Source organism: Bison bison, unplaced genomic scaffold (assembly GCF_000754665.1).
Source record: "Bison bison bison isolate TAMUID 2011002044 unplaced genomic scaffold, Bison_UMD1.0 scf7180017864274, whole genome shotgun sequence".
Classification (NCBI taxonomy): Eukaryota; Metazoa; Chordata; class Mammalia; order Artiodactyla; family Bovidae; genus Bison; species Bison bison.
The window spans coordinates 2,966,972-2,987,232 of NW_011494846.1; the positions used below are offsets into that span (position 1 = coordinate 2,966,972).

The 20,261-nt window shown below is 47.5% G+C and overlaps 1 protein-coding gene across 1 annotated transcript in view; it reads left to right on the top strand.

Annotated features, from left to right (window-relative positions):
* GMPR (guanosine monophosphate reductase) overlaps window positions 1–20,206 on the top strand; it is a gene marked incomplete at its 5' end in the record, with an annotated part of 60,668 nt that extends 40,462 nt beyond the window's left edge. The window contains 3 exons of the mRNA XM_010848828.1: window positions 10,954–10,996; window positions 13,499–13,658; window positions 19,661–20,206. Of these exons, the coding sequence (XP_010847130.1) occupies window positions 10,954–10,996; window positions 13,499–13,658; window positions 19,661–19,841 (384 nt within the window). The remainder of the gene's footprint in view (window positions 1–10,953; window positions 10,997–13,498; window positions 13,659–19,660) is intronic.
* Window positions 20,207–20,261: the final 55 nt, after the last annotated feature.

The window sequence follows — 20,261 nt, forward strand, 5'->3', positions numbered from 1 at the left end:
TGCACATCTGGAAGTTCTCAATTCACAGACTGTTGAAGGAGCCTAGCTTGGAGAATTTTGAGCATTACTTTGCTAGAGTGTGAGATGAATGCAATTGTGTGGAAGTTTGAGCATTCTTTGGCATTGCCTTTCTTTGGGATTGGAATGAAAACTGACCTTTTCCAGTCCTGTGGCCACTGCTGAGTTTTCCAAATTTGCTGGCATATTGAGTGAAGCCCTTTCACAGCATCGTCTTTTAGGCTTTGAAATAGTTCAGCTGGAATTCCGTCATCTCTGTTAGCTTTGTTCATAGTAATGCCCCCAAAGACCCACTTGACTTCGCACTCCAGGATGTCTGGCTCTAGGTGAGTGATCACACCACCATGGTTATCTGTGTCATGAAGACCTTTTTTGTATAGTTCTTCTGTGTATTCTTGCCACCTCTTCTTAATATCTTCAGCTTCTGTTAGGTCCTTACTATTTCAGTCCTTTATTATGCCTATCTTTGCATTAAATGTTCCCTTGGTATCTCAAATTTTCTTGAAGAGATCTCTAGTCTTTCCCATTCTAGTATTTTCCTCATTTCCTTTGCATTGTTCACTTAAGGCTTTCTTATCTCTCCTTGCTATTCTTTGGAACTCTTCATTCAAATGGGTGTATCTTCCCTTTTCTCCTTTGCCTTTCCCTTCTCTTCTTTTCTCAGCTATTTGTAAGGCCTCCTCAGACAACCATTTTGCCTTTTTGCATTTCTTTTTCTTAGGGATGTTTTTGATCACCACCTCCCATACAGTGTTAGGAACTTCCATCCGTAGTTCTTCAGGCACTCTATCAGATCTAATCCCTTGAATCTCTTTGTCACTTCCACTGTATAATCATAAGGGATTTGATTTAGGTCATACCAGAATAGTGGTTTTCTCTACTGTCTTCAATTTAAGTCTGAATTTTGCAATAGGAAATTTGTGATATGAGCCACAGTCAGCTCCCAGTCTTGTTTTTGCTGACTGTATAGAGCCTCTCCATTTTCGGCTGCAAAGAATATAATCAACCTGATTTCAGTATTGAGGGTATATAATATACTTTAAAAATCCCTATGAGCACACAGTCTCTTTCAGATTTTACTACAGCATCTGAGCCTTGCCGCCAGTGCTTCCCCCACATGACTTGATAAACCGAAATGAAGATCTAGGTCTTTGATTCGTGGTCCCACGCTCACTTCCTGTGCTCCTTCTGGTTTCTCATCCAGGCTTTCCGTCCATCCATCCATTCAGTTAGTTCGTACTCATTGAGCATCTACTGTGTGCTCGGGGCTGGAATAAATGACCAAAGATTTATCGGGTGCTGATAGAGTCCTTTCCCAGGTGGTGCTAGTGGTAAAGAACCTGCCTGCCAGTGCAGGAGGCATGAGATGCAGCTTCGATCCCTCGGTTGGGAAGATCCCTTGCAGAAGGGCATAGCAACCCACTCCAGTATTCTTGCCTGGTGGGCTATCGTCCACAGGGTCACTCAGAGTCAGACATGACTGAAGTGACTTAACGTGCATGTACAACAGTTCTAAGTTCTTCCACTCAATATCATTCTTTTATCTTTTGCCTCAGTGAACAAATTAAGACCCATTTGTTGAACAATTTGTGCATAAAAGGCTGACATAGAGCCAGCATCCTACATTTACGGAGTGAGTTGATTTATGGAGTGACATCATTGGAGTTACCAAACAGGGCTGTCCTCCAGGGTGGTTCTTGAATGCTCACCATAGCCGCCTCTTGGGCTGGTTGTATGACAGCAGGGAAGCTTTTCACCATACACATTCCTGGCCCCCATTCTGTTTAATTAAGAAAAAGTTTTTATTGAAGTATAGTTGCTTTACAGTGCTGTGTTTCTATTGTACAGCATAGCCACATGGATACACATATCCCCTCTTCCTTCCCACATAGGTCACACAGAGCATTGAGTGGGGTTCCTGTGCTATGCAGTCGGTTGTCACTAGTTATCTGTTTTATGCATAATAGTGTATAAACGTCAATCCCAATCTCCCAATCCATTCCACCCTCTCCTTTCCCCCTTGGTATCCCTACATTTGTTCTCTATGTCTGTGACTATTTCTGCTTTGCAAATAAGTTCGTCCGTACCATTTTTCTCGATTCCACGTATATGCGTTAAGATATGATATTTGATTTTCCCTTCTGACACAGGTCCATCTGTGTCTCTGCAAATGGCTCAGTTTCAGTCCATTTTATGGCCGAGTAATATTCCATTGTGTGTGATTGTGCGTGTGTACCACGTCTTCTTTATCCGTTCATATGTCAATGGACATTTAGGTTGCTTCCATGTCCTGGTATTGTAAATAGTGCTGAAATGAACATTGGGGTGCATGTATCTTTTTGAATTATGGTTTTCTCTGGTTATATGTCTGGAATGGGATTGCTGGGTCATATGGTAGTTCTATTTTTAGATTTTTGAGGAATTCCCATACTGTTCTCCATAATGCATGTATCAATTTACATTCCCACAATCCTGTCGAATTAGACTCTTCACAGTTTGGCCCCTAGAGCACCATATGTAATTAGTCATAAGTCTCCATTCACCATCAGGAGTCTTAATAACAGTTTAGACCTTATATATATTCCTTCAATGGCTACCATTTCTAAACTTCAAATTAATGACGTTTTACTGTGGACTTACTCTGAGATTGCATACTTGTGTCTTTCTGGAAATTTCATACTTGCTTAGTTATAGGACTTTGGGGGGAGTAGGGGTGGTAGGCTTGTGGTGACTTGCACCACAAGTCACTCTGAACATCAACCTGGGATCTCCTTACCCAGCACCCTCTAATGTATAGCTTCTGTCAGCCGTTCTCTAAGTGTGTGTCCAGACCAGCAGTGCCAGTATCAGCTGAGAACTTGTGAGAAGTTCTCAGGCCTCATCTCGGACCTAGTGAATGGGAAGCCCTGAAGGTGAAATTAACAAGCCCTCTGAGTAACCTGGGTCTGTTCTCAAGCTTGAGAGGCACTGGCTTCTAGAGTCGAGGCTCAGCACACACAGGCTGGGTCCACGTGCCAGAGCCATCTTTTGACACCCACAAAACAGCTTCTCTGAGTTTGTCAGGGACAGTGACAGCCCAGGCTGGTGGTCCTGATGCTCTGAGGTTCTTACTTTTCCATTGATGGCCAGAGCTTTTGTAGGTAAGGCTAGAAATTCAATTTATAGCCAGCAGAGACCCCATGAAGTTCACAGACTTACATAGGTTCTGCACCCCTGACTTCAGCTCATTCCTCTGATCAGCTAAGCATCTTGTGGTTCAGAGCAGCTGTTTTCTTTGCTATCTGTCTAATGGAGTTTCACAAACAGGTTTTTCCCGCTTGCCTAGAGTCCTAAACCCAGTGGAAACCTGTCAGTTGTTTGGATCCTGCCACTTTGTCTGGTTTCCTTCCAGCTGCCTCATTTTACGGTTTAATCGCTGAATTTGCACATCTTTGCTACTGAAGTTTGGAAAGAAGCCACAGCAGGGTGTTGGCCACCGCCAAGAGGCTGGACTTGAGCTGGGTTTCTATTTATTGTGATCCATGTGGGCTTCCGAGAGGCAGAGGGCTGAGAAATCCAAACCACCCTCCCTGGGATAGGTGAAGAGTAAGGTGTGACCAGTTCATTTTGTCTTGTCATCTGCTGGGGACGTGACACAAAGCATTTTAAAGGTAGAAACAGCTTTAGAGGCTGTCAGGTATTGAACATTTATCTTCTGGGCATGGTATATCTGTAATGTCTAATCCCTGGAATGGTCTAGGTATTAAGTAGCTGTTATCTTCTTTGGACAGGTGTGTTAGTCAGAATTCTCCAGAGAAACAGAACCAGTAGGGTGTGTGTGTGTGTGTGCACATGTGTGTTTAGATAGAAGTAGATTTATTATACGGAGAAGGCAATGGCACCCCACTCCAGTACTCTTGCCTGGCAAATCCCATGGACGGAGGAGCCTGGTAGGCAGCAGTCCATGGGTCGCTAGGAGTCAGACACGACTGAGCAACTTCACTTTCACTTTTCACTTTCATGCATTGGAGAGGGAAATGGCAACCCACTCCAGTGTTCTTGCCTGGAGAATCCCAAGGACGGGGGAGCCTGGTGGGCTGCCGTCTATGGGGTCACACAGAGTCGGACACGTCTGAAGCGACTTAGCAGCAGCAGCAGATTTATTATAAGGAAATAAATTGGTTCATGTGATGATGAGACTGAAAAAAATTGCAAGATCTGTCAGGTGAATTGGCAAGCTGGAGGCCTAGGAGAGCTGATTGTGTGGTTCCAGGCTTGAGTTCGAAGATCTGAGAGCCAGGGAGAGCCAGTGTTTCAGTTGCAGTCAGTATCACAGTTCTAAGGCAGTCACTGAGGAAGAATCCTCTCCCTTGGGGAAGTCTCAGCCTTTTTGTGCTACTCAAGCCTTCAAGTGATTAGGTGAGGCCCATCCACATGTGGGAGAGCAATCTGCTTTACTCTGATTTGCATATTAATCTCATCCACAAAGGGCTTCCCAGGTAGTACCAGTGGTAAAGAATCTGCCTGCCAGTTTAAGAGACATGGGTTCAGTCCCTGGATTGGGAAGCTCCCCTGGAGGAGGGTATGGCAACCCACTCTAGTATTCTTACCTGGAGAACCCCATGGACAGAGGAGCCTGGTGGGCTACAGTCCATAGGATTGCCTAGAGTTGGACACGTCTGAAGTGATTTAACACACACACACTCTTATCACCAAAACACCCTCTCAGAAACACCCAGGACAATTTTTGACCAAAGGCCACTCCACAGCCGAGTCAAGTTGACATATAACATTACCACACCTGGTGAGGAGACTGAAGCTTTGAGACCTTAGTGATTTGCTCAGCATCACACTGCTGGTGGCGGGCAAAGCCAGCTCTGAAACCAAGGCCTGTTGACCTCCTGTGTTCCACGCCTTCCCTTGATCACCCTCATTTAGAAAATGTGGAGACTCAGAGGGTGAGGGCTCGCTGAAGTCACCAAGAATGCAGGGTTGGCCCAGCATTCCCGGTCCGCCCCTTTCCCACCCCAGTGCCTTGGGGGGAGCTTCAGCTTAATCTGTGCTTATAGCTTGGCCTTTCCCTCAGGGCTCCCAAGCTTGTGTTCCAGTGAAGAGATCAGAGTCAGTACCTGATGAACCCTGAGGAAGGGGAGGGATTTGAAGAACCAGATGAGTTCACTGTCCATACCCAAAATAGTCTGGACTCTGTAGTGCTTCCCAGGCAGGACCTAAAAACAAAAAAGTCCTGTGGTGAGGTTGGCTGGAATCACTGTTATCTCTTTACTCAGGGCCAAAGTTTTAACCGTTGTAATTGATAAAGACTGAGAGAGCATACTTCTCCAGTTTGAGGAGAGAATGATAGAGGTGGGGCTGATTCAGAGTAACCCCCAACCCCCTGCTTGTCTCCACCCAGTCAGTAGAGCTCTCATCCACTTCACTGACCCTCCACAAAGAGGGATCCATTGATCCACAGATTTATTTTGTTGCTTTAATGCATTAGCTTAGGAATGGTTAGTTTAGGAATGGTCAGACCATTATTTGAAAAGATCTAAACAAAGTCATTCAAAAAATTGCATTTTTTTGAGGCTTGAAAAATCCCTCCACCAAATACATTTAGCCTAGTAAAAGGTAGAAATATAGAGGAAATAAAGATTACAAGAAATGCCATCTTTTAAAAAAATTATTAAAGCATGGTGATTTACAGTGTGTTAATTTCTGCTGCGCTGCAAAGTGATTCAGTTACACACACATATATATACTTTTCCATTATGATGTATTGCAGAATATTGAATATAGTTCCCTGTGCCATATAGTAGGACACTGTTGTTTACCCATTTTATGTGTAATAGTTAGCATCTGCTAATCCCAAACTCCCAGTCTAGCCTCCCTCCAACCCCTCCCTCTTGGCAGGCACAAGATGCCTGGTTCTCTGTGTCTGTGGGTCTGTCTCTGTTTTGTAGATAAGGTCGTTTGTGTCATATTTTAGATTCCATACATAAGTGGTACTGTATTTGTCTTTGAAAAAAATAATCTATTTTTGGCTGTGCTGGGTCTTTGGTGCTGCGCGGGCTTTTCTCTGGTTGTGGCGAGCAGGGGCTAGTCTCCAGCTGCGGTGCGCAGGCTTCTCATTGCAGTGACTTCTCTTGCTGCCGAGCGTGGGCTCCAGGGTGCGCAGACTCAGTGGTTGTGGCTCCTGGGCTCTGGCACGCAGGCGCAATACTTGTGGTGCACGGGCTTAGTTGCTCCACAGCACGTGGGATCTTCCTGGATCCGGGATTGACCCCACGCCCCTGCAGTGGCAAGTGGCTTCTTTACCACTGAGCCACCAGGGGAGCCCCTGTCTTTCTCGTTTTGACTTGCTTCGTTTGGTATGATAATCTGTAGGTCCGTCCATGTTGCTGAGATGGCATGATTTCCTTCTTTTTAAGGCTGTGTACTGTTGCTCTGTGTGTGTGGAGAGAGCTTTATCCATTCACATGTCAATGGACAGGCTAGGTTCTCTCCGTGTCTTGGGTGTTGTGAGTAGTGCCACTATGAACAGAGGGATGCATGTTTCTCTTTAAATTAGAGTTTGGTCTGGATGTATGCCCAGGAGTGGGATAGCTGGATCACATGGCAACTCTAGTTTTAGTTTTTTGAGGAACCTCCATACCCCATCCTCTTCCATAGTGGCTGCACCAATTAGATTCTCACCAACAGTGTGGGAGAGTTCTTTTCTTCACACCCTATCATTTGTCATTTGTAGACTTTTTAATGATGTCCATTCTGACTGGTGTGAGGGGTACCTCATTGTAATTTTGATTGCATTTCTCTAATAACTAGAGATGATGAGCATCTTTTCATGTCCCTATTGACTATCAGTATGTCTTCTTTGGAGAAATGTCTATTTAGGCCTTTGGCCTATTTTTTGATGGGGTTGTTTGTTTGTTTTTGAGTCGTATGAACTGTTTGTATATTTAGAAAATTAAGGTCTTGTCAGTTGTATCATTTGCAAATAGTTTCTCCCAGTCCATAGGTTGTCTTTTTGTTATGATTATGTTTCCTTTGCTGAGCAAAAGCTTAGAAGCTTGATTAGGTCCCATTTCTGTTTTTGCTTCTATAGAAATGCCATCTTAAGATAACCATTGCTAATGTTTTGATATGTATGCTTCTAGACATTTTTAGAGTTGACTCTTAACTAGGGTTCTAATCTCATTCATCCATTATTACAGCTGTGTGACCTTGAACAAGTCATTCCACCTTTCTGAGCCTTCCTCTTTGTTTTTCCCCACCTACAAAGTATCAACTTCTGGTACTTGTGGTGCTTGAATAGAAAAATGAAATTTGTAAGAACCCCTTGTTCATAGTTGGTGCTCGATTAGTCCCCTCTGTCCACTACATGCTTGTTTTCACTGCCCCTTCCTTTAGGGCTGGGCAGCTGTTTTTAAGAAGAGGTCATGCTGACAGTTCACAGATCGAATCATCACTCATGTCATGTGATACCTTTTCTACTAAAAGACTTCAACACTCTTGGAAAACAAAACAAGTAACCCTTGAAATATTTGCATGTTTTAAAAAAAAAAAAAAAACAACCTCCCTGCAGCTGTGCCTGTTCATGAATGAAAGTTACATGCATGTCTCTGCCTCCTGAGAACATGAAAGGATGCTTTGAACCTCCTTTGGAGATTACCTGTAAATGTAGTTGGGGGCAGACTCCTTTGCCCTAAGGTGTTGTGTGACGTTGGGTTGCACTGGTTACACTGTAGCCCTGCCTGCTGGCCACGCGTTGTCTGTTTCATAAATCCCAGCCTGGCACAGTGAGTAGATGAGGTGCTATGTATGGTTTCCTCTCCCAAGCACATCATGCAGTCCTGTTAACTGTGGACATCTTGACATCTGTGGACATCCTGGGAGGAGGAGAACTTGTTTTCTGGGGGTCCCTAGAGCGCAGGCTTTCTGAGTCAGGCCTCATCACTGACCACACAGGTGTGACATTTGCAGAAGCCCGCACGAGCAGTGAGAACTATTCACAAGTGAGATAAAGACTTAAGAACACGCTTGTGTGTGTGTGTGTGTAGGTGTGCACACATATTTTAAGGCAGGCCATGCTAGGGACCTTCTTATTGGGAGCATGAGTGTATTTAATCTTGTTTCTGGCCATACTGCATGGCGTATGGGATATTAGTTCCCCGCCCAGGGATCGAACCCACGCTCCCTGCAGTGAACGCTTGGGCATCTTAACCACAGACTGCCAGGGCCAGTCCCTATTTATTCTTTTGAGGTTATAAGTTTGAAACCCTATTGTGGAGAACTGGTTTTGATAAAAAGATAAAGCAATTTAAAAATAATTGGCAAGTCAAGTGAAGGGCATAGAGAGGTTGCACCTTTGAAAGAGAAAGTAAAAATATGCGGTAAATTTGAAGCACCAACAAGACACACGGCCATGTGTGTGACTGTATTCACACGAAGAGCTTTGGCCACGTGCCCTTTATGGAGAGCCTGCTTCTGAAATAAATCCTTGCTTGTGACCCCATGGTCCTCCCGGGTCAGGAAAGCCAGACATGAATGATGCACTTGATGGAGGAGGTAATTGCAGTCAGTAAATATTCATAAAAACAAGAAATTGAACCCCCACCCCTGCCTTTTGATCAGAATTGCAATGAAGCAGTGTTTGAGATTCAACCAGCCAATCCTAAAGAAAATCAGTCCTGAATATTCATTGGAAGGACTGATGCTGAAGCTGAAACTTCAATACTTTGGCCATCTGATGTGTAACTGACTCATTGGAAAAAACCCTGATGCTGGGAAAGATGGAAGGCGGGAGGAGAAGTGGATGACAGAGGATGAGATGGTTGGATGGCATCACTGACGTGATGGACATGAGTTTGAGTAGGCTCTGGGAGTTGGTGATGAACAGGGAGGCCTGGCGTGCTGCAGTCCATGGGGTTGCAAAGAGCTGGACACGACAGAGCAACTGAACTGAGTGTTTGAGGTCTAGCTCCTGGAAGGACAGGCTTAAAAGCAGACCAGAAAAGGAGGATTGAGTCATAGGGACCCACGTCCTCAGTCAGAGACGCTGTTTGTAAGGTGGTTCCTCTCAGTTCCACGGAGATGCCCTCCACCTTCCTGCCATCACCACATGGGTAGCTCGGGTGGCCTGGGTCTTCTGCATCCTTCCCAAAGTGTGTCCCCTCTCCTGGGGACAGGCAGCACCTGAGCACTGACCTGGCTTCCCAGGGCCTCTGCTTCCTTGCTTTTCTCTGTTGGGTGGGCAGCTACCCCAGGCCACGTGGCTGCCCTTTTCCTCCTCGGACCTCACACAGGCCACACTGCCAACAGCAGGTAGCAGCCTGGTTATTTTGTGCTTCTCGTGCTTGTAAGAAAACCCAGTAGGTCTGTGTCCTGTGGTTTTGTACTGGGTCCCTGGTGTTGAAACATAACCCCCGTGGCCAAACTGTGCCAGCAGCCCACAGTGATGGGCAGTGAACCAGTGCAGGGTGCTCTGTGGGTCAAGGCAGTGCCGGGAGCCTGTGTTTGACTTGAAGGAAACTGGGGACCTTACAAGACAGTGACAAGGAGACACAAGGTTTGAAATACAAAGGAGCAAACTCAGTGTCCTTTGAGGCTCATAAAATACTAGTGCTCTTGTGCTAAATAAGTTTCACTTCATGTCGGGCAGCGGGGAGAGGGGATGACTGAATACTAGTTACGTGGGGATGGCCAGTGGCCAGGCATGTTGTACGAGGGCTGGTGGAGATGAGGTCCAGCCCCCTGATCCTGCCTGCTCAGTGGTTCCTGCATCCTAAGTGGAGTACTGATGCCCAGTGGGGGAGCGGGGGTGGGTGGTGGGGGCGGCGGGGTTGGGGGGCGGGGCATGTACTGGCCTGAAACATGACTGATGGGGCCTGGGAATAGCAGGTGCAGTGGTGAGGGAGGGTATTAGCACGAGTTGGAGTGCCTGATGCAGCGAGGCCAAACAAATGGAAACATTGGAGTTTGGAGCAGAGAAAGGTTAATTGCAGGGCCATGCAAGAGACAGTGGCTCGTGCCCTAAAAAAACCCTAAGCTCCTGGAAGGGTTTTGGCAAAGCACTTTTAAAAGCCAGGTTGGAGTGTGGGGGGCAGATTGCAGGGTCACGTGATCAGCTTGTGCACAATTATCTGATTGGCTGATGGTGAGGGAACAGGGTGATGTCACAGGGGTTCATGTTATTGGTCCTTAGGTTCCAGGAGGCCTGGGGCTATGTGCTCATGGTCATCAAGTAGTTAACATCTTCTGTTTGGTGGTGGGTTTTCATACCTGCAAAGCGACTCAAGAACTGTGCATCAAATAGGGGCTTCTCTGGTGGCTCAGATGGTAAAGAATCTGCCTGCAATGCAAGGGACCTGGGGTCAATCCCTGGGTCAGGAAGATCCCCTGAAGAAGGGAATGGCAGCCCACTCCAGTATTCTTGCCTGGAGAATTCCATGGCCAAGAGGAGCCTGGCAGGCTACAGTCCACAGGGTCACAAAGAGTTGGACACGACTGAGCAACTAACACTTTCACTTTTCACTTTCATATCTGCAAAGCAACTCAGGAACTGTGCATCAAATACTATTATCTAGGTACTTCAGAGAGGAGCTTGAGCAGACAATACGGGGGGGTGGCCTGTCTCCCAGGAAGGGCCCCATGGGGTCCTGCTGGGTTGCAGTTCCTCTCTTTTTTCCTGATACTCCTCAGTCTTGAGGAGAACAAGGTTTTGAACAAGAAAAGGAATAAAAGTTCAGAGAAGGAGGTTAATCATAAACTTGACAGAGCTACCCACACGGTCCGGCTTGGTCACAAGGGGAGTGCTGGGCCTGGACTCTGCTGGGTGTGGCCGGAGGGGGCCAGGCCAGCAGACACCATCTCATTCCCCCGGGGGGAGATGGAGGGGGCAGGCAATGGCCTGGCCCAGCTCCCACTGACCTCCTCTCTCTGCTCTTCCCCTTTTTGAAGGACGGAGGCTGCACGTGTCCAGGAGATGTCGCCAAAGCCTTTGGTAAGAGGCCGTGGAGGGGCGGGATCGTGCAGGGGTTGGGGGGGGAAGGGTGAGCTCCGTGTGGGGTTGCCGGAGGGAGGGGGCAGACACGTTCGGAGAGGATCGGGGCCAATCCTGAGTTTCCTCTCCCTGGATCTCAGCCTCTGATTGGGCCACATCCTGGCATCCTTTGGTTCTAGCCCAGTGCCCAGGGATAGATAGTGGGCAGAGTCCAGAAGTCACCACCGAGAGGGCTCAGGGGACCCGTTGGAAGGGGACTGTACCAGGTCTGATGCCCCCCGAAACTTCAGCGAGGGGGTGTTTGGAGCCTAACCTGGGGTTAATATCCCCAGGGAGGGACTGAGATCCCAGCCGCAGTTTCACTTACCAGATGCTGAGGAGCCTGTTTCCCACTGGGGGCAGCAGCGTCCGGCTGTGGTCTGGTGGGGCTGGACCACGGGCCGGCTGGCCAGGTGTTTCCTTGGGAAGGCACTGGGCCATGCGGCATCTCTGCAGGCTGTGCCCCGTGCCCGCCACTGAACCTTTGCCAACTGCAGTCCACAGCTGTGAGGTGTACCAGCCGGAGGCAGCCCTTCCCTCCTTTCCTGATGCCAGGACCGGGTTTGCTGCTGGTTTATTTTTTTCTTTTTTCACTGGAGGGAATTTTCTGCCTTGGGCACCCCTCAGAGATGCTGCTGGCCCCTCCTCTCACCTTAAGAGGTGATACCCCCTCTTGTCCTTCTTTATCACTGTTTTGGTTCAGTCCGTAAATCGTCTTAGGTTCATTACGCAGGGCAGTGTTCTTAGCAGCTAGGTTTCATAGCAACCCTGGAGAACGTGCAGGGGACAGAGGCCCCCAGAGGCGAGTGACAAGGTAAGGGTCCCGCACTCGAGGGCAGAGTTGGGATTCCTGCTCCACTGGTCTTTCACTCACCTCTTATAATAACGATCAGCCGCCAGGGACGTTTCTCCTGTGGGGTTTTCAGCTGGATGTACTGAACACTGTGGGGTTATCAGCTGGAAGTACTGAACACTGAGGGGTGTCTGTCTCGGGCTCCCCTCTAATAGGGCACACGGGCACCCTGTGCAGAGTGGTCTCTGGACTCGGGCTCTGAAGGCTTGTCTCCACCCCCATTCCAGGAAGTGTAGCCATGCCTTCGGACGGAGAGGAACCACTTTGGGAAAAAATGCTGGTTGGGAAAGGACACAAGAGCGTTCGGAAAGGGAAGTGATTGGAAGCCTCTTAAAAGCACTGCTTCCTGAGTTGTGGTCTTCAGGAGGCCTGACCGGACACCAGTTGTCCCTGCCCCCTTATCATCATGGCAGGGGGACCGAGGAGCTGGCATTTGTGTTGGGGACCCTGTGGGGAAGTCGTCAAAGCTTGCTGCCAAGTCAGGAGGCCCTCACTTGCCTGATTCCCAGGCCCAGGGTCCAGCCCTGCAGAGCCGGCCTTCTGTGATGCTGGACGGAAGGGCCTGGGACACCTGAGGCACACCTCGAAGTCCTCTTACAGATATTTAAGTGACTAGCTGTAAGTGGTCAAGGCCAGTTTTTAGGGGAGTCTGTGCTTGCTCCTTCTGATCCTTCATCCTGACTGTGTAACACTTCTGTACCCTGGTATCCCCCGATTCTGAACGTAAACCCTCAGTAGGATGGTCAGGATGGTGAACGGTGACTGTTTCTCTTTCTTCCGTGTATGCCTTCTACTTTCCTGACAGCTAGTCACGCCACCTCTGCCATGTGCTGTGATAAACACTGAGGACAGAGCAGTGAGCCGGCCCTGGTCCTACCACTCCTGGTTCGGATCCAACATAACCTCCAAAGGCCACTGCAACAATCCAGTCTCCTCTGTACCTGTCCTGGAAGTTTCATGTCATTTGGTGGTTTATATGGGGTGTTGTTTACACTGGAAGTCAAATGTTTATCACAACAGAGGTGTGAGTCGAGTTTTACAGGAGATATCTTTAGACAGATGTGTGTATATGTTTGATGTACACAGACATACACATGTGTACACACAAACACACACCTATATACATATGTACAGATATCTCTCCTTCATGCCCAAGCTCTAGGGCAGGAAGTTCTGTCTGTTCTGAGGTCCCTTCCCATCTCTACAGAGTGTGAGAGTGCAGAGACCTTTAGGTAGACCAGATGCCCAATGGGGACATGGCAGAGGATTTATTGTATTAAGTATGAGATTGGACAACACGCTGAGATGCTGCTCACTTCTAAAGCTGCTCTGATTTTAAGAGAGACCTGTGGAAGATGGTCATAGGAAGTCAACAATAACCATTGAGGATTGCCACGTGTACCAGTCACCAAGCTTCAGTAGGCTGTGTTGCTCGGACTGTCTGGTGCCCGTCTGCCCTTAACTTTTTCCCCCCGAGTAGGGAAGTCGAGCTTTTTCTCACTATAGCCAGGAGAGGGAGTGGGAGTTGGTAGTCCTTGCATCTTTCTGGAGCTGATTTTTCCCTGACTCTTTTCTCTGCTGCTTCTTTTTGTCCCCACTTTGGGGTACAGGGGCTGGAGCAGATTTTGTCATGCTGGGAGGAATGTTTTCGGGCCATACTGAGTGTGCCGGAGAGGTGATCGAGAGGAACGGACAGAAGCTCAAGCTCTTCTATGGGATGAGCTCAGAGACGGCGATGAAGAAACACTCCGGAGGGGTCGCGGAGTATAGGTATGTAGGGGTGGGAAGGGGAGTGGGCACAGCGCCATCACTGGTGAGGTTACATTCCCTTGCTTCTTACAGGAATGGGATGGAAATAGGTCTCAGAGAGTACAAGTTTATATTATGGTGGCTTCCCTTGTAGCTCAGCTGGTAAAGAGTCCGCCTGCAATGCAGGAGACCCTGGTTCAATCCCTGGGTTGGGAAGATCCCCCAGGATTCTTGGGCTTCCCTGGTGGCTCAGCTGGTAAAAGAATCCACCTGCAATGTGGGAGACCTGGGGGATGGAAGTAGGTCTCAAAGAATACGAGTCTCTCTATATTATGGTACCAGGGGAAAGACCTGGGAAACACTTTTAAAATTAAGATATTTAAATAACTGTATGGCTTACCTTTTTTTAATTGAAGTATAGTTGATTTACAGCATTGTTAGTTTCAGGTGTGTGGCAGAGTGATTCAGTTGTACATACGTATACATTTTTTTTCAGATTCTTTTTCCTTATAGGTTACTGCAAAATACTGAATAGAGTTCCCTGTGCTATACAGTAGGTCCTTGTGGGTTATCTACTGTAAACACAGCAGTGTGTACATGTCAGTGCCAGACTCTGAGTCTGTCCCCCCATCTTCCTTCCTGGTAACCGTAAGTTTATTCATAAATTCATTTGTATCATTCTTTTCAGATTGTGCATAGAAGCCGTGTCATATGATATTTGTCTTTTTCTGACTCCTTAGTAGGTCTATTCATGTTGCTGCAAATGGCATTATTTCATTTTTAATGGCTGAGTAATATTCCATCGTGTACATGTTATATGTACCACATATTCTTTATCCATTTATCTGTCGATGGACATTTAGGATGCTTCCATGTCCCGTCTATTGTAGACAGAGCTGCAGTGAATGCTGGGGTACATGTATCCTTTAGAACCATGTTTTCCCCAGATACATGTCCAGGAGTGGGGCTGGATCATATGGCAGCTCCGCTTTTAGTCTCCTAAGGAGTCTCCATACTGTTTCCATAGTGGGTGTACCAGTTTGCATTCCCACCAACGGTGTAGGAGGGTTCTCTTTTCTCCACACCCTTTCTAGCATTTACTCTTTGTAGACTTTGTGATCATGGCCATTATGACTGGTGTGAGAGGTGATCTCTAATATTGAGCCACATGAGCTATTTGTAAATTTTGGAAAGTAATCCCTTGCTAGTTGCCATCATTTGCAAATATTTTCTTCCATTCTGTGGGTTGTCTTTTCATTTTGATTATGGTTTCCTTTGCTGTGCAGAAACTTTTTTGAGTTTAATTCAGTTCAGTTCAGTTCAGTCACTCAGTCGTGTCCGACTCTTTGTGACCCCATAAATCGCAGCATGCCAGGCCTCCCTGTCCATCACCAACTCCCGGAGTTCACTCAGACTCAGGTCCATCGAGTCAGTGATGCCATCCAGCAGTTTATTTTTATTCCTGTTACTCTAGGAGATGGGTCAAAAGATATTGTTGTGATTTATGTCAAAGAGTTTTACTTATGTTTTCCTCTGAGTTTCATAGTATCAGGTCTTACATTTAGGTCTTAAATCCATTTTGAGTTTCTTTTTGTGTATGACGTTATGTAATTGACCATAGGTGAGTGGATTTATTTCTGAGCTTGCTGTCCTGTTCCATTTACCTACATCTGTTTTTGTGCCAGTACCATATTCTTTAGATAACTGTAGCTTTGTATATAGTATAGTCTGAAGTCAGGGGGGCCTGATTCCTCTAGCTTCATTTTTCTTTCTCAAGATCACTTTGGCTATTTGGGGTCTTTTGTGTCTCCATACAAATTGTAAGAATTTTTTGTTGTTGTTCTGTGAAAAATGTCATTGCTAATTTGATAGAGATTGCATTGAATGTGTAGATTGCATTGGGTAGTATGAGCAAGTTGACAATATTGATTCCTCCAATCCAAGAACACGGTTTCTTTCCATCTATTTATGTCATCTTTGATTAGAAAACCCATCCTGGCCTCTCTCAAAACAGCCATAATTTTTATCCAACTAGCATTGGCAGTGTTTGGGGTCGAGTTGGAAATGGAATTAGGGGTATGCGTGAGTAGTTATGACTTTTGTTGCCAGCCCTGGAGGAGACCCACTAGGCTTCCAGGGGGCTAGGCCAGAATATCCCAGCCTCGTCCTGAGAGAGCCCCTGTGGAGCCTGGCGTGAGTCAGGCTGAAGGGTCTCCCACTGCATGTGAGATGGGGTGGGTGAGACCCCCTCCCGGAGGTCAGACCTTTGGGAAGAATGCCCGGTGTCACCTGCAGCAGCTCCCATCGGACTCGCCCCGCCTGCAAGTTTAGACAGCTGATACAGGCAGCATTTGTAGGCATCTAATCCTATCAGTCTGTGGAAGGGATGCTCACGTCTGCTTATCTGCTCCACTTCCATTTTAATTGTGTGTACGTGTGTTTGAAGAACGCTGTGGCAGAATTTACTCACCACCTCGCCCTGCTCTGTAGAGCCTGCCGTTGCGTCTCATCAGAGTTGGCAGTGATGACAGGCTGCACCATGTGGATGGGACAGGAGCTCGGGAATTCTGGCCCCCTGCCATGGGCCAATACCCTCCATTTCCTACCACTTATTCCACACCCAAAAGCTTACCATGAGGACGTGGGATTTGGATGCATTATGTAAGGTCTGAGCCAAGCTCAAGGTACACAGTTCAGTCACTGAGATATTTCAGGTGGGCAGGCTGGTGGGAGGGGTGGGGTCCCCCCCCAGAGCTCTGTTCCTCGGTACTGGTAGTCTAACTTCACCCCTCTTTCTCTGCAGTCTTTTTCTCTCTTGGGGGGAATCGCAATAAGAAAAAGTTGTTGTAGTTATGGGGACAGTGGGGTGGGAACAAGGAGCTGGGGGCTACATTCATACCTTCATCCTGGAAGCTGCAGACAGTTTAGGACAAGAGGGACACCCCCGTCCCACGCAGCCTCCAAAGGCCTCTTTCTCCTGTGTGATGACTGGTGGAGGAGGCTGGATAGTGTCGGGGGAGAGAGAGAAAGGGGTTTACTGCCTCCCCTTCGACCTGAACCTCTGCCAAGCAGCTTAATGGTTTACCAGTACCACTGTTCAAGGGCCTGTGCTGGTCTGGGAGAGGAGCCATGGCGATTGCATGACAGCCAGATGCTTTGCCTGGAGGACTTTTTTTGCCCTCTAACCACTGCATCTGTTTTGGGTTTCTAAGAAAAGCAGGTAGGGAAGGCCGGACCAGGCTAGAGCACGAACAGAAACCAAGGAGCTGAACAAAAAACCATCTTCTGTGATTCCAGCAGGGTTTAGACAAAACAGAAAATAGAAGATTTGGGAGTACCAAGACTCAGTTCCGGAAGTGGATTCAATCAAATCTTAGACACGGAAGGAAAGTGCTGAAGGAGTGAGAAGCGTAATCCAGAGGCAGCATGAGCCTTCTAGGCTGCATCCGTGTTCTGTCTCTGCACCATCCCCGCCCCCCCATCATCTAATCTCCTCCTAAGACTGGTTCTCTTACTTTGACGTATTTAATTAAGGCAGAGTTATTTATGCTTTGCTAGTTCCTTCCCAGTCATTACCCATTTAGTTCTCACACTGTCCTTGGGAGACACATCAAAGCCCTTCATTTTACAGATGAGAAGACTTGGGCATCGATGATAAATGACTTGCAAAAGATACCATCGCCACTTAGAGAAGAAGTGATGCTGAGGATCTGGAGGGTGTCTGTAAGCCTGGGGAGGCCATGGAAATGTTTGTTAAAAAATGAAATGGTTATCATTTCTGGCACTTGTTGGTCTGTGGTCAGAGAATACAGCAATACCAGTCATCTTGGGTGTGACCAGTGACCGGCTTCATGAACTTGCTGTAAACTAGCCACTAGGCCAGCCCTTGGTCTGGTCAATGGTGGTGTTTTTGTTTTTCCTTAATTTTTTTTGGACTCTAGTTGTTTGTTTACAGTGTTGGGTTAGTTTCCGCTTTACAGCAAAGTAAATCAGCCGTATGTATACGTATATCCCCTCTTTATTTGCATTTCCCTCCCATTTCTGCTTTGTAGATAAGTTCCTTTCTACCATTTTTCTAGATTCCACATATACGTGTTATTGCATATTTGGTTTTCTCTGACTTGACTTCACTCTGTTTGACTGTCTCTAGGTCTCTCCATGCTTTGCATATGGTACAGTTTCATTCCTTTTTATGGCTGAGTAGTAGTCCATTCTGTATGTGTGCCACATCAGTAGCCATTCCTGTTGATGGACATTTAGGTTGCTTCCACGTCCGGGCTATTGTAAACAGTGCTGCAGTAAACACTGAGGTGCCTGTATCTTTTTTGAATTCAGGGTTTTCTCTGGTATATGCCCAGGAGTGGGATTGCTGGGTCATAGGGTAGCTCTATTTTTAGTTTTTTAAGGAACTCCATACTGTTCTCCTTTAACCAAGGAAAGGTCTTTGCTTCAAGTAGGCTTATTCCAAGGTATTTTTATTTTTTGTTGCAATGGTAAAATGGTATTTCCTTAATTTCTCTTTCTGATCTTTCATTGTTAGTGTATAGGAATGCAAGAGATTTCTGTGCATTAATTTTGTATCCTGCAGCTCTACCAAATTCCTTGATTAGCACCGGTAGTTTTCTGGTGGCCTCTTTAGGATTTTCTGTGTATAGTCTCATCATCTGCAAACAGTTTTACTTCTTTTCCAGTTTGGATTCCTTTTATTTCTTCTCTGATTGCAGAGGCTAGGACTTCAAAAACTATGTTGAATAACAGTGGCGAGAATGGACATCCTTGTCTTGTTCTGGTCAATGGTTTAAACTACTAGATCTTACCTGAGGGTAGTCTTACATGTGTAGATTTCAATGCACAAGAGTTAATACCCTTTTGAAATTCTAGGTAATGACTTTTTGATCAAGAGATGCTGTTTTTTCATGTGAAGAGACCAGCTAAAGTTCCGGTATTTGGTAAATTGTTAGAATTTCCAGATTTCCTGACCCTTGGATGGGGGCTAGTTGTGTGTGGACTGGAGATTCCCTTCTTGTAATGTCCCTTCTAACACAAGTCTAGATGGTATCTTCAGAACCTGCAGTAAGGGGTGTGACGCGGAATCCGGCAGTGTTGCTTGGTGGCCTTGGGAAGAGTGGGACAGGCACTCAGCAGGACAGTCAGATGTGGTTTAACGTTTGTGCCATGAGCCAGACCTGAATTTCTAAGTGTCACCCAGAAAACATGAAGGATGCTTACCAAAGCCTTGGGTGTTGAGGAGGTCCTTAGTTCTGCTCTGGGTCCACCTTGCAGAGGCCCCACACCACGCCCAGGCATGGTGATTTGTGCAGACGCAGGGAGGTAAGCTGAGGGGTGCCCAACAGAGGCCGTGTGAGTGGAATCACTTACCTCACTCGCGGAGGTCTCCATGCAACCTCACAGTGCCCACTTGTCCATTTTCTCTGTCCCTTCTTCCTCTCTTGATCGTCTCCTGTGAAGATGCTCTGTCTGATGCCATTTGGAGGGCTGGCAGGGGTACAGGGGAAGGGCACACTCTGGGCTTGTTCTGTTATTGGTTAGGGTGGGCCAGCAGGAGAGGCCTTGGTGGGAGGTGGCCGTGAGGTCTGCTCCCCCACCCCATCGGTGTTCTGGACTCTGGGTCAGCTGGAGGCCCGTGTACAGATTAGCAGAGGATGGAAAGAGGGGGCTGGTTTCCGATGGAAGGTGTGGCGTACCAGAAGGAGGTGGTGGGGTGCGGGCCAGGTCTGCAACTCTTCCAGGAGTTGCTGATGGAGACTTTGTGTTCCCAGCACTCTGGGCAGTCAGCAGCCAGGTTGTGCGTCTTGGGTGGGAGGAGTGCGTTCACCCGCGATGCTGGCCTGACCCACGTGGCGTGTGCAGCAAGGCTGAGGTCCTCCCAGGGTGGGTTGGATCAGAGAGTGGCATGCAGCTGCCTGAGTGCCTTGGGGTGGGTTCAAGTGCCAAAGCTGGGGATCCTTGGGTAGTTCAGGGAAAAGAACCAGACTGAAAGAAACGCTTCCTTTTTCTTCCAGAGCCCCTGAGGGCAAGACTGTGGAAGTGCCTTACAAAGGGGATGTCGAGAACACGATTCTGGATATTCTCGGGGGACTGAGGTCTACCTGCACCTACGTGGGGGCCGCCAAACTCAAAGAGCTCAGCAGGAGGGCGACGTTCATCCGAGTGACCCAGCAACACAACACCGTGTTCAGCTAACCCTGAGGACGAGGCCACCTCCAGCCAGCGGAGGCATCCACACACGCCTGCTTTTCCATCTCCCTCCTCATGTTAGGGCAGAGGTTCCAGCAGGTCCTGGGGTGTGGGGGCCGCCCCCTCTTCTCCCGTCACCTGGAGGCTGCGGGGCTCCCCTAGGTCGAGGGGCCCAGAAGTCAGGCACTCAGTGGGTCAGCGGTTAGAGCTTACCTGCCCGAAATGTGTAACCTCATTGTTAAAATGAGTACTCATGCCTTTTTTTTTTTTTAAAGAAAAGTTTCACTTTAATATAATGCTATGAAGACTTGCTTGCGTGCTGGAGTTTGCATTTACAGGACCACATTGTTGGGGGAGCTGGGGGTTTTCTGCTTCCTTCCCATGATTGGCTCTTGGTGGTCAAAGTACCTGGGTGGGAAGGGTGGG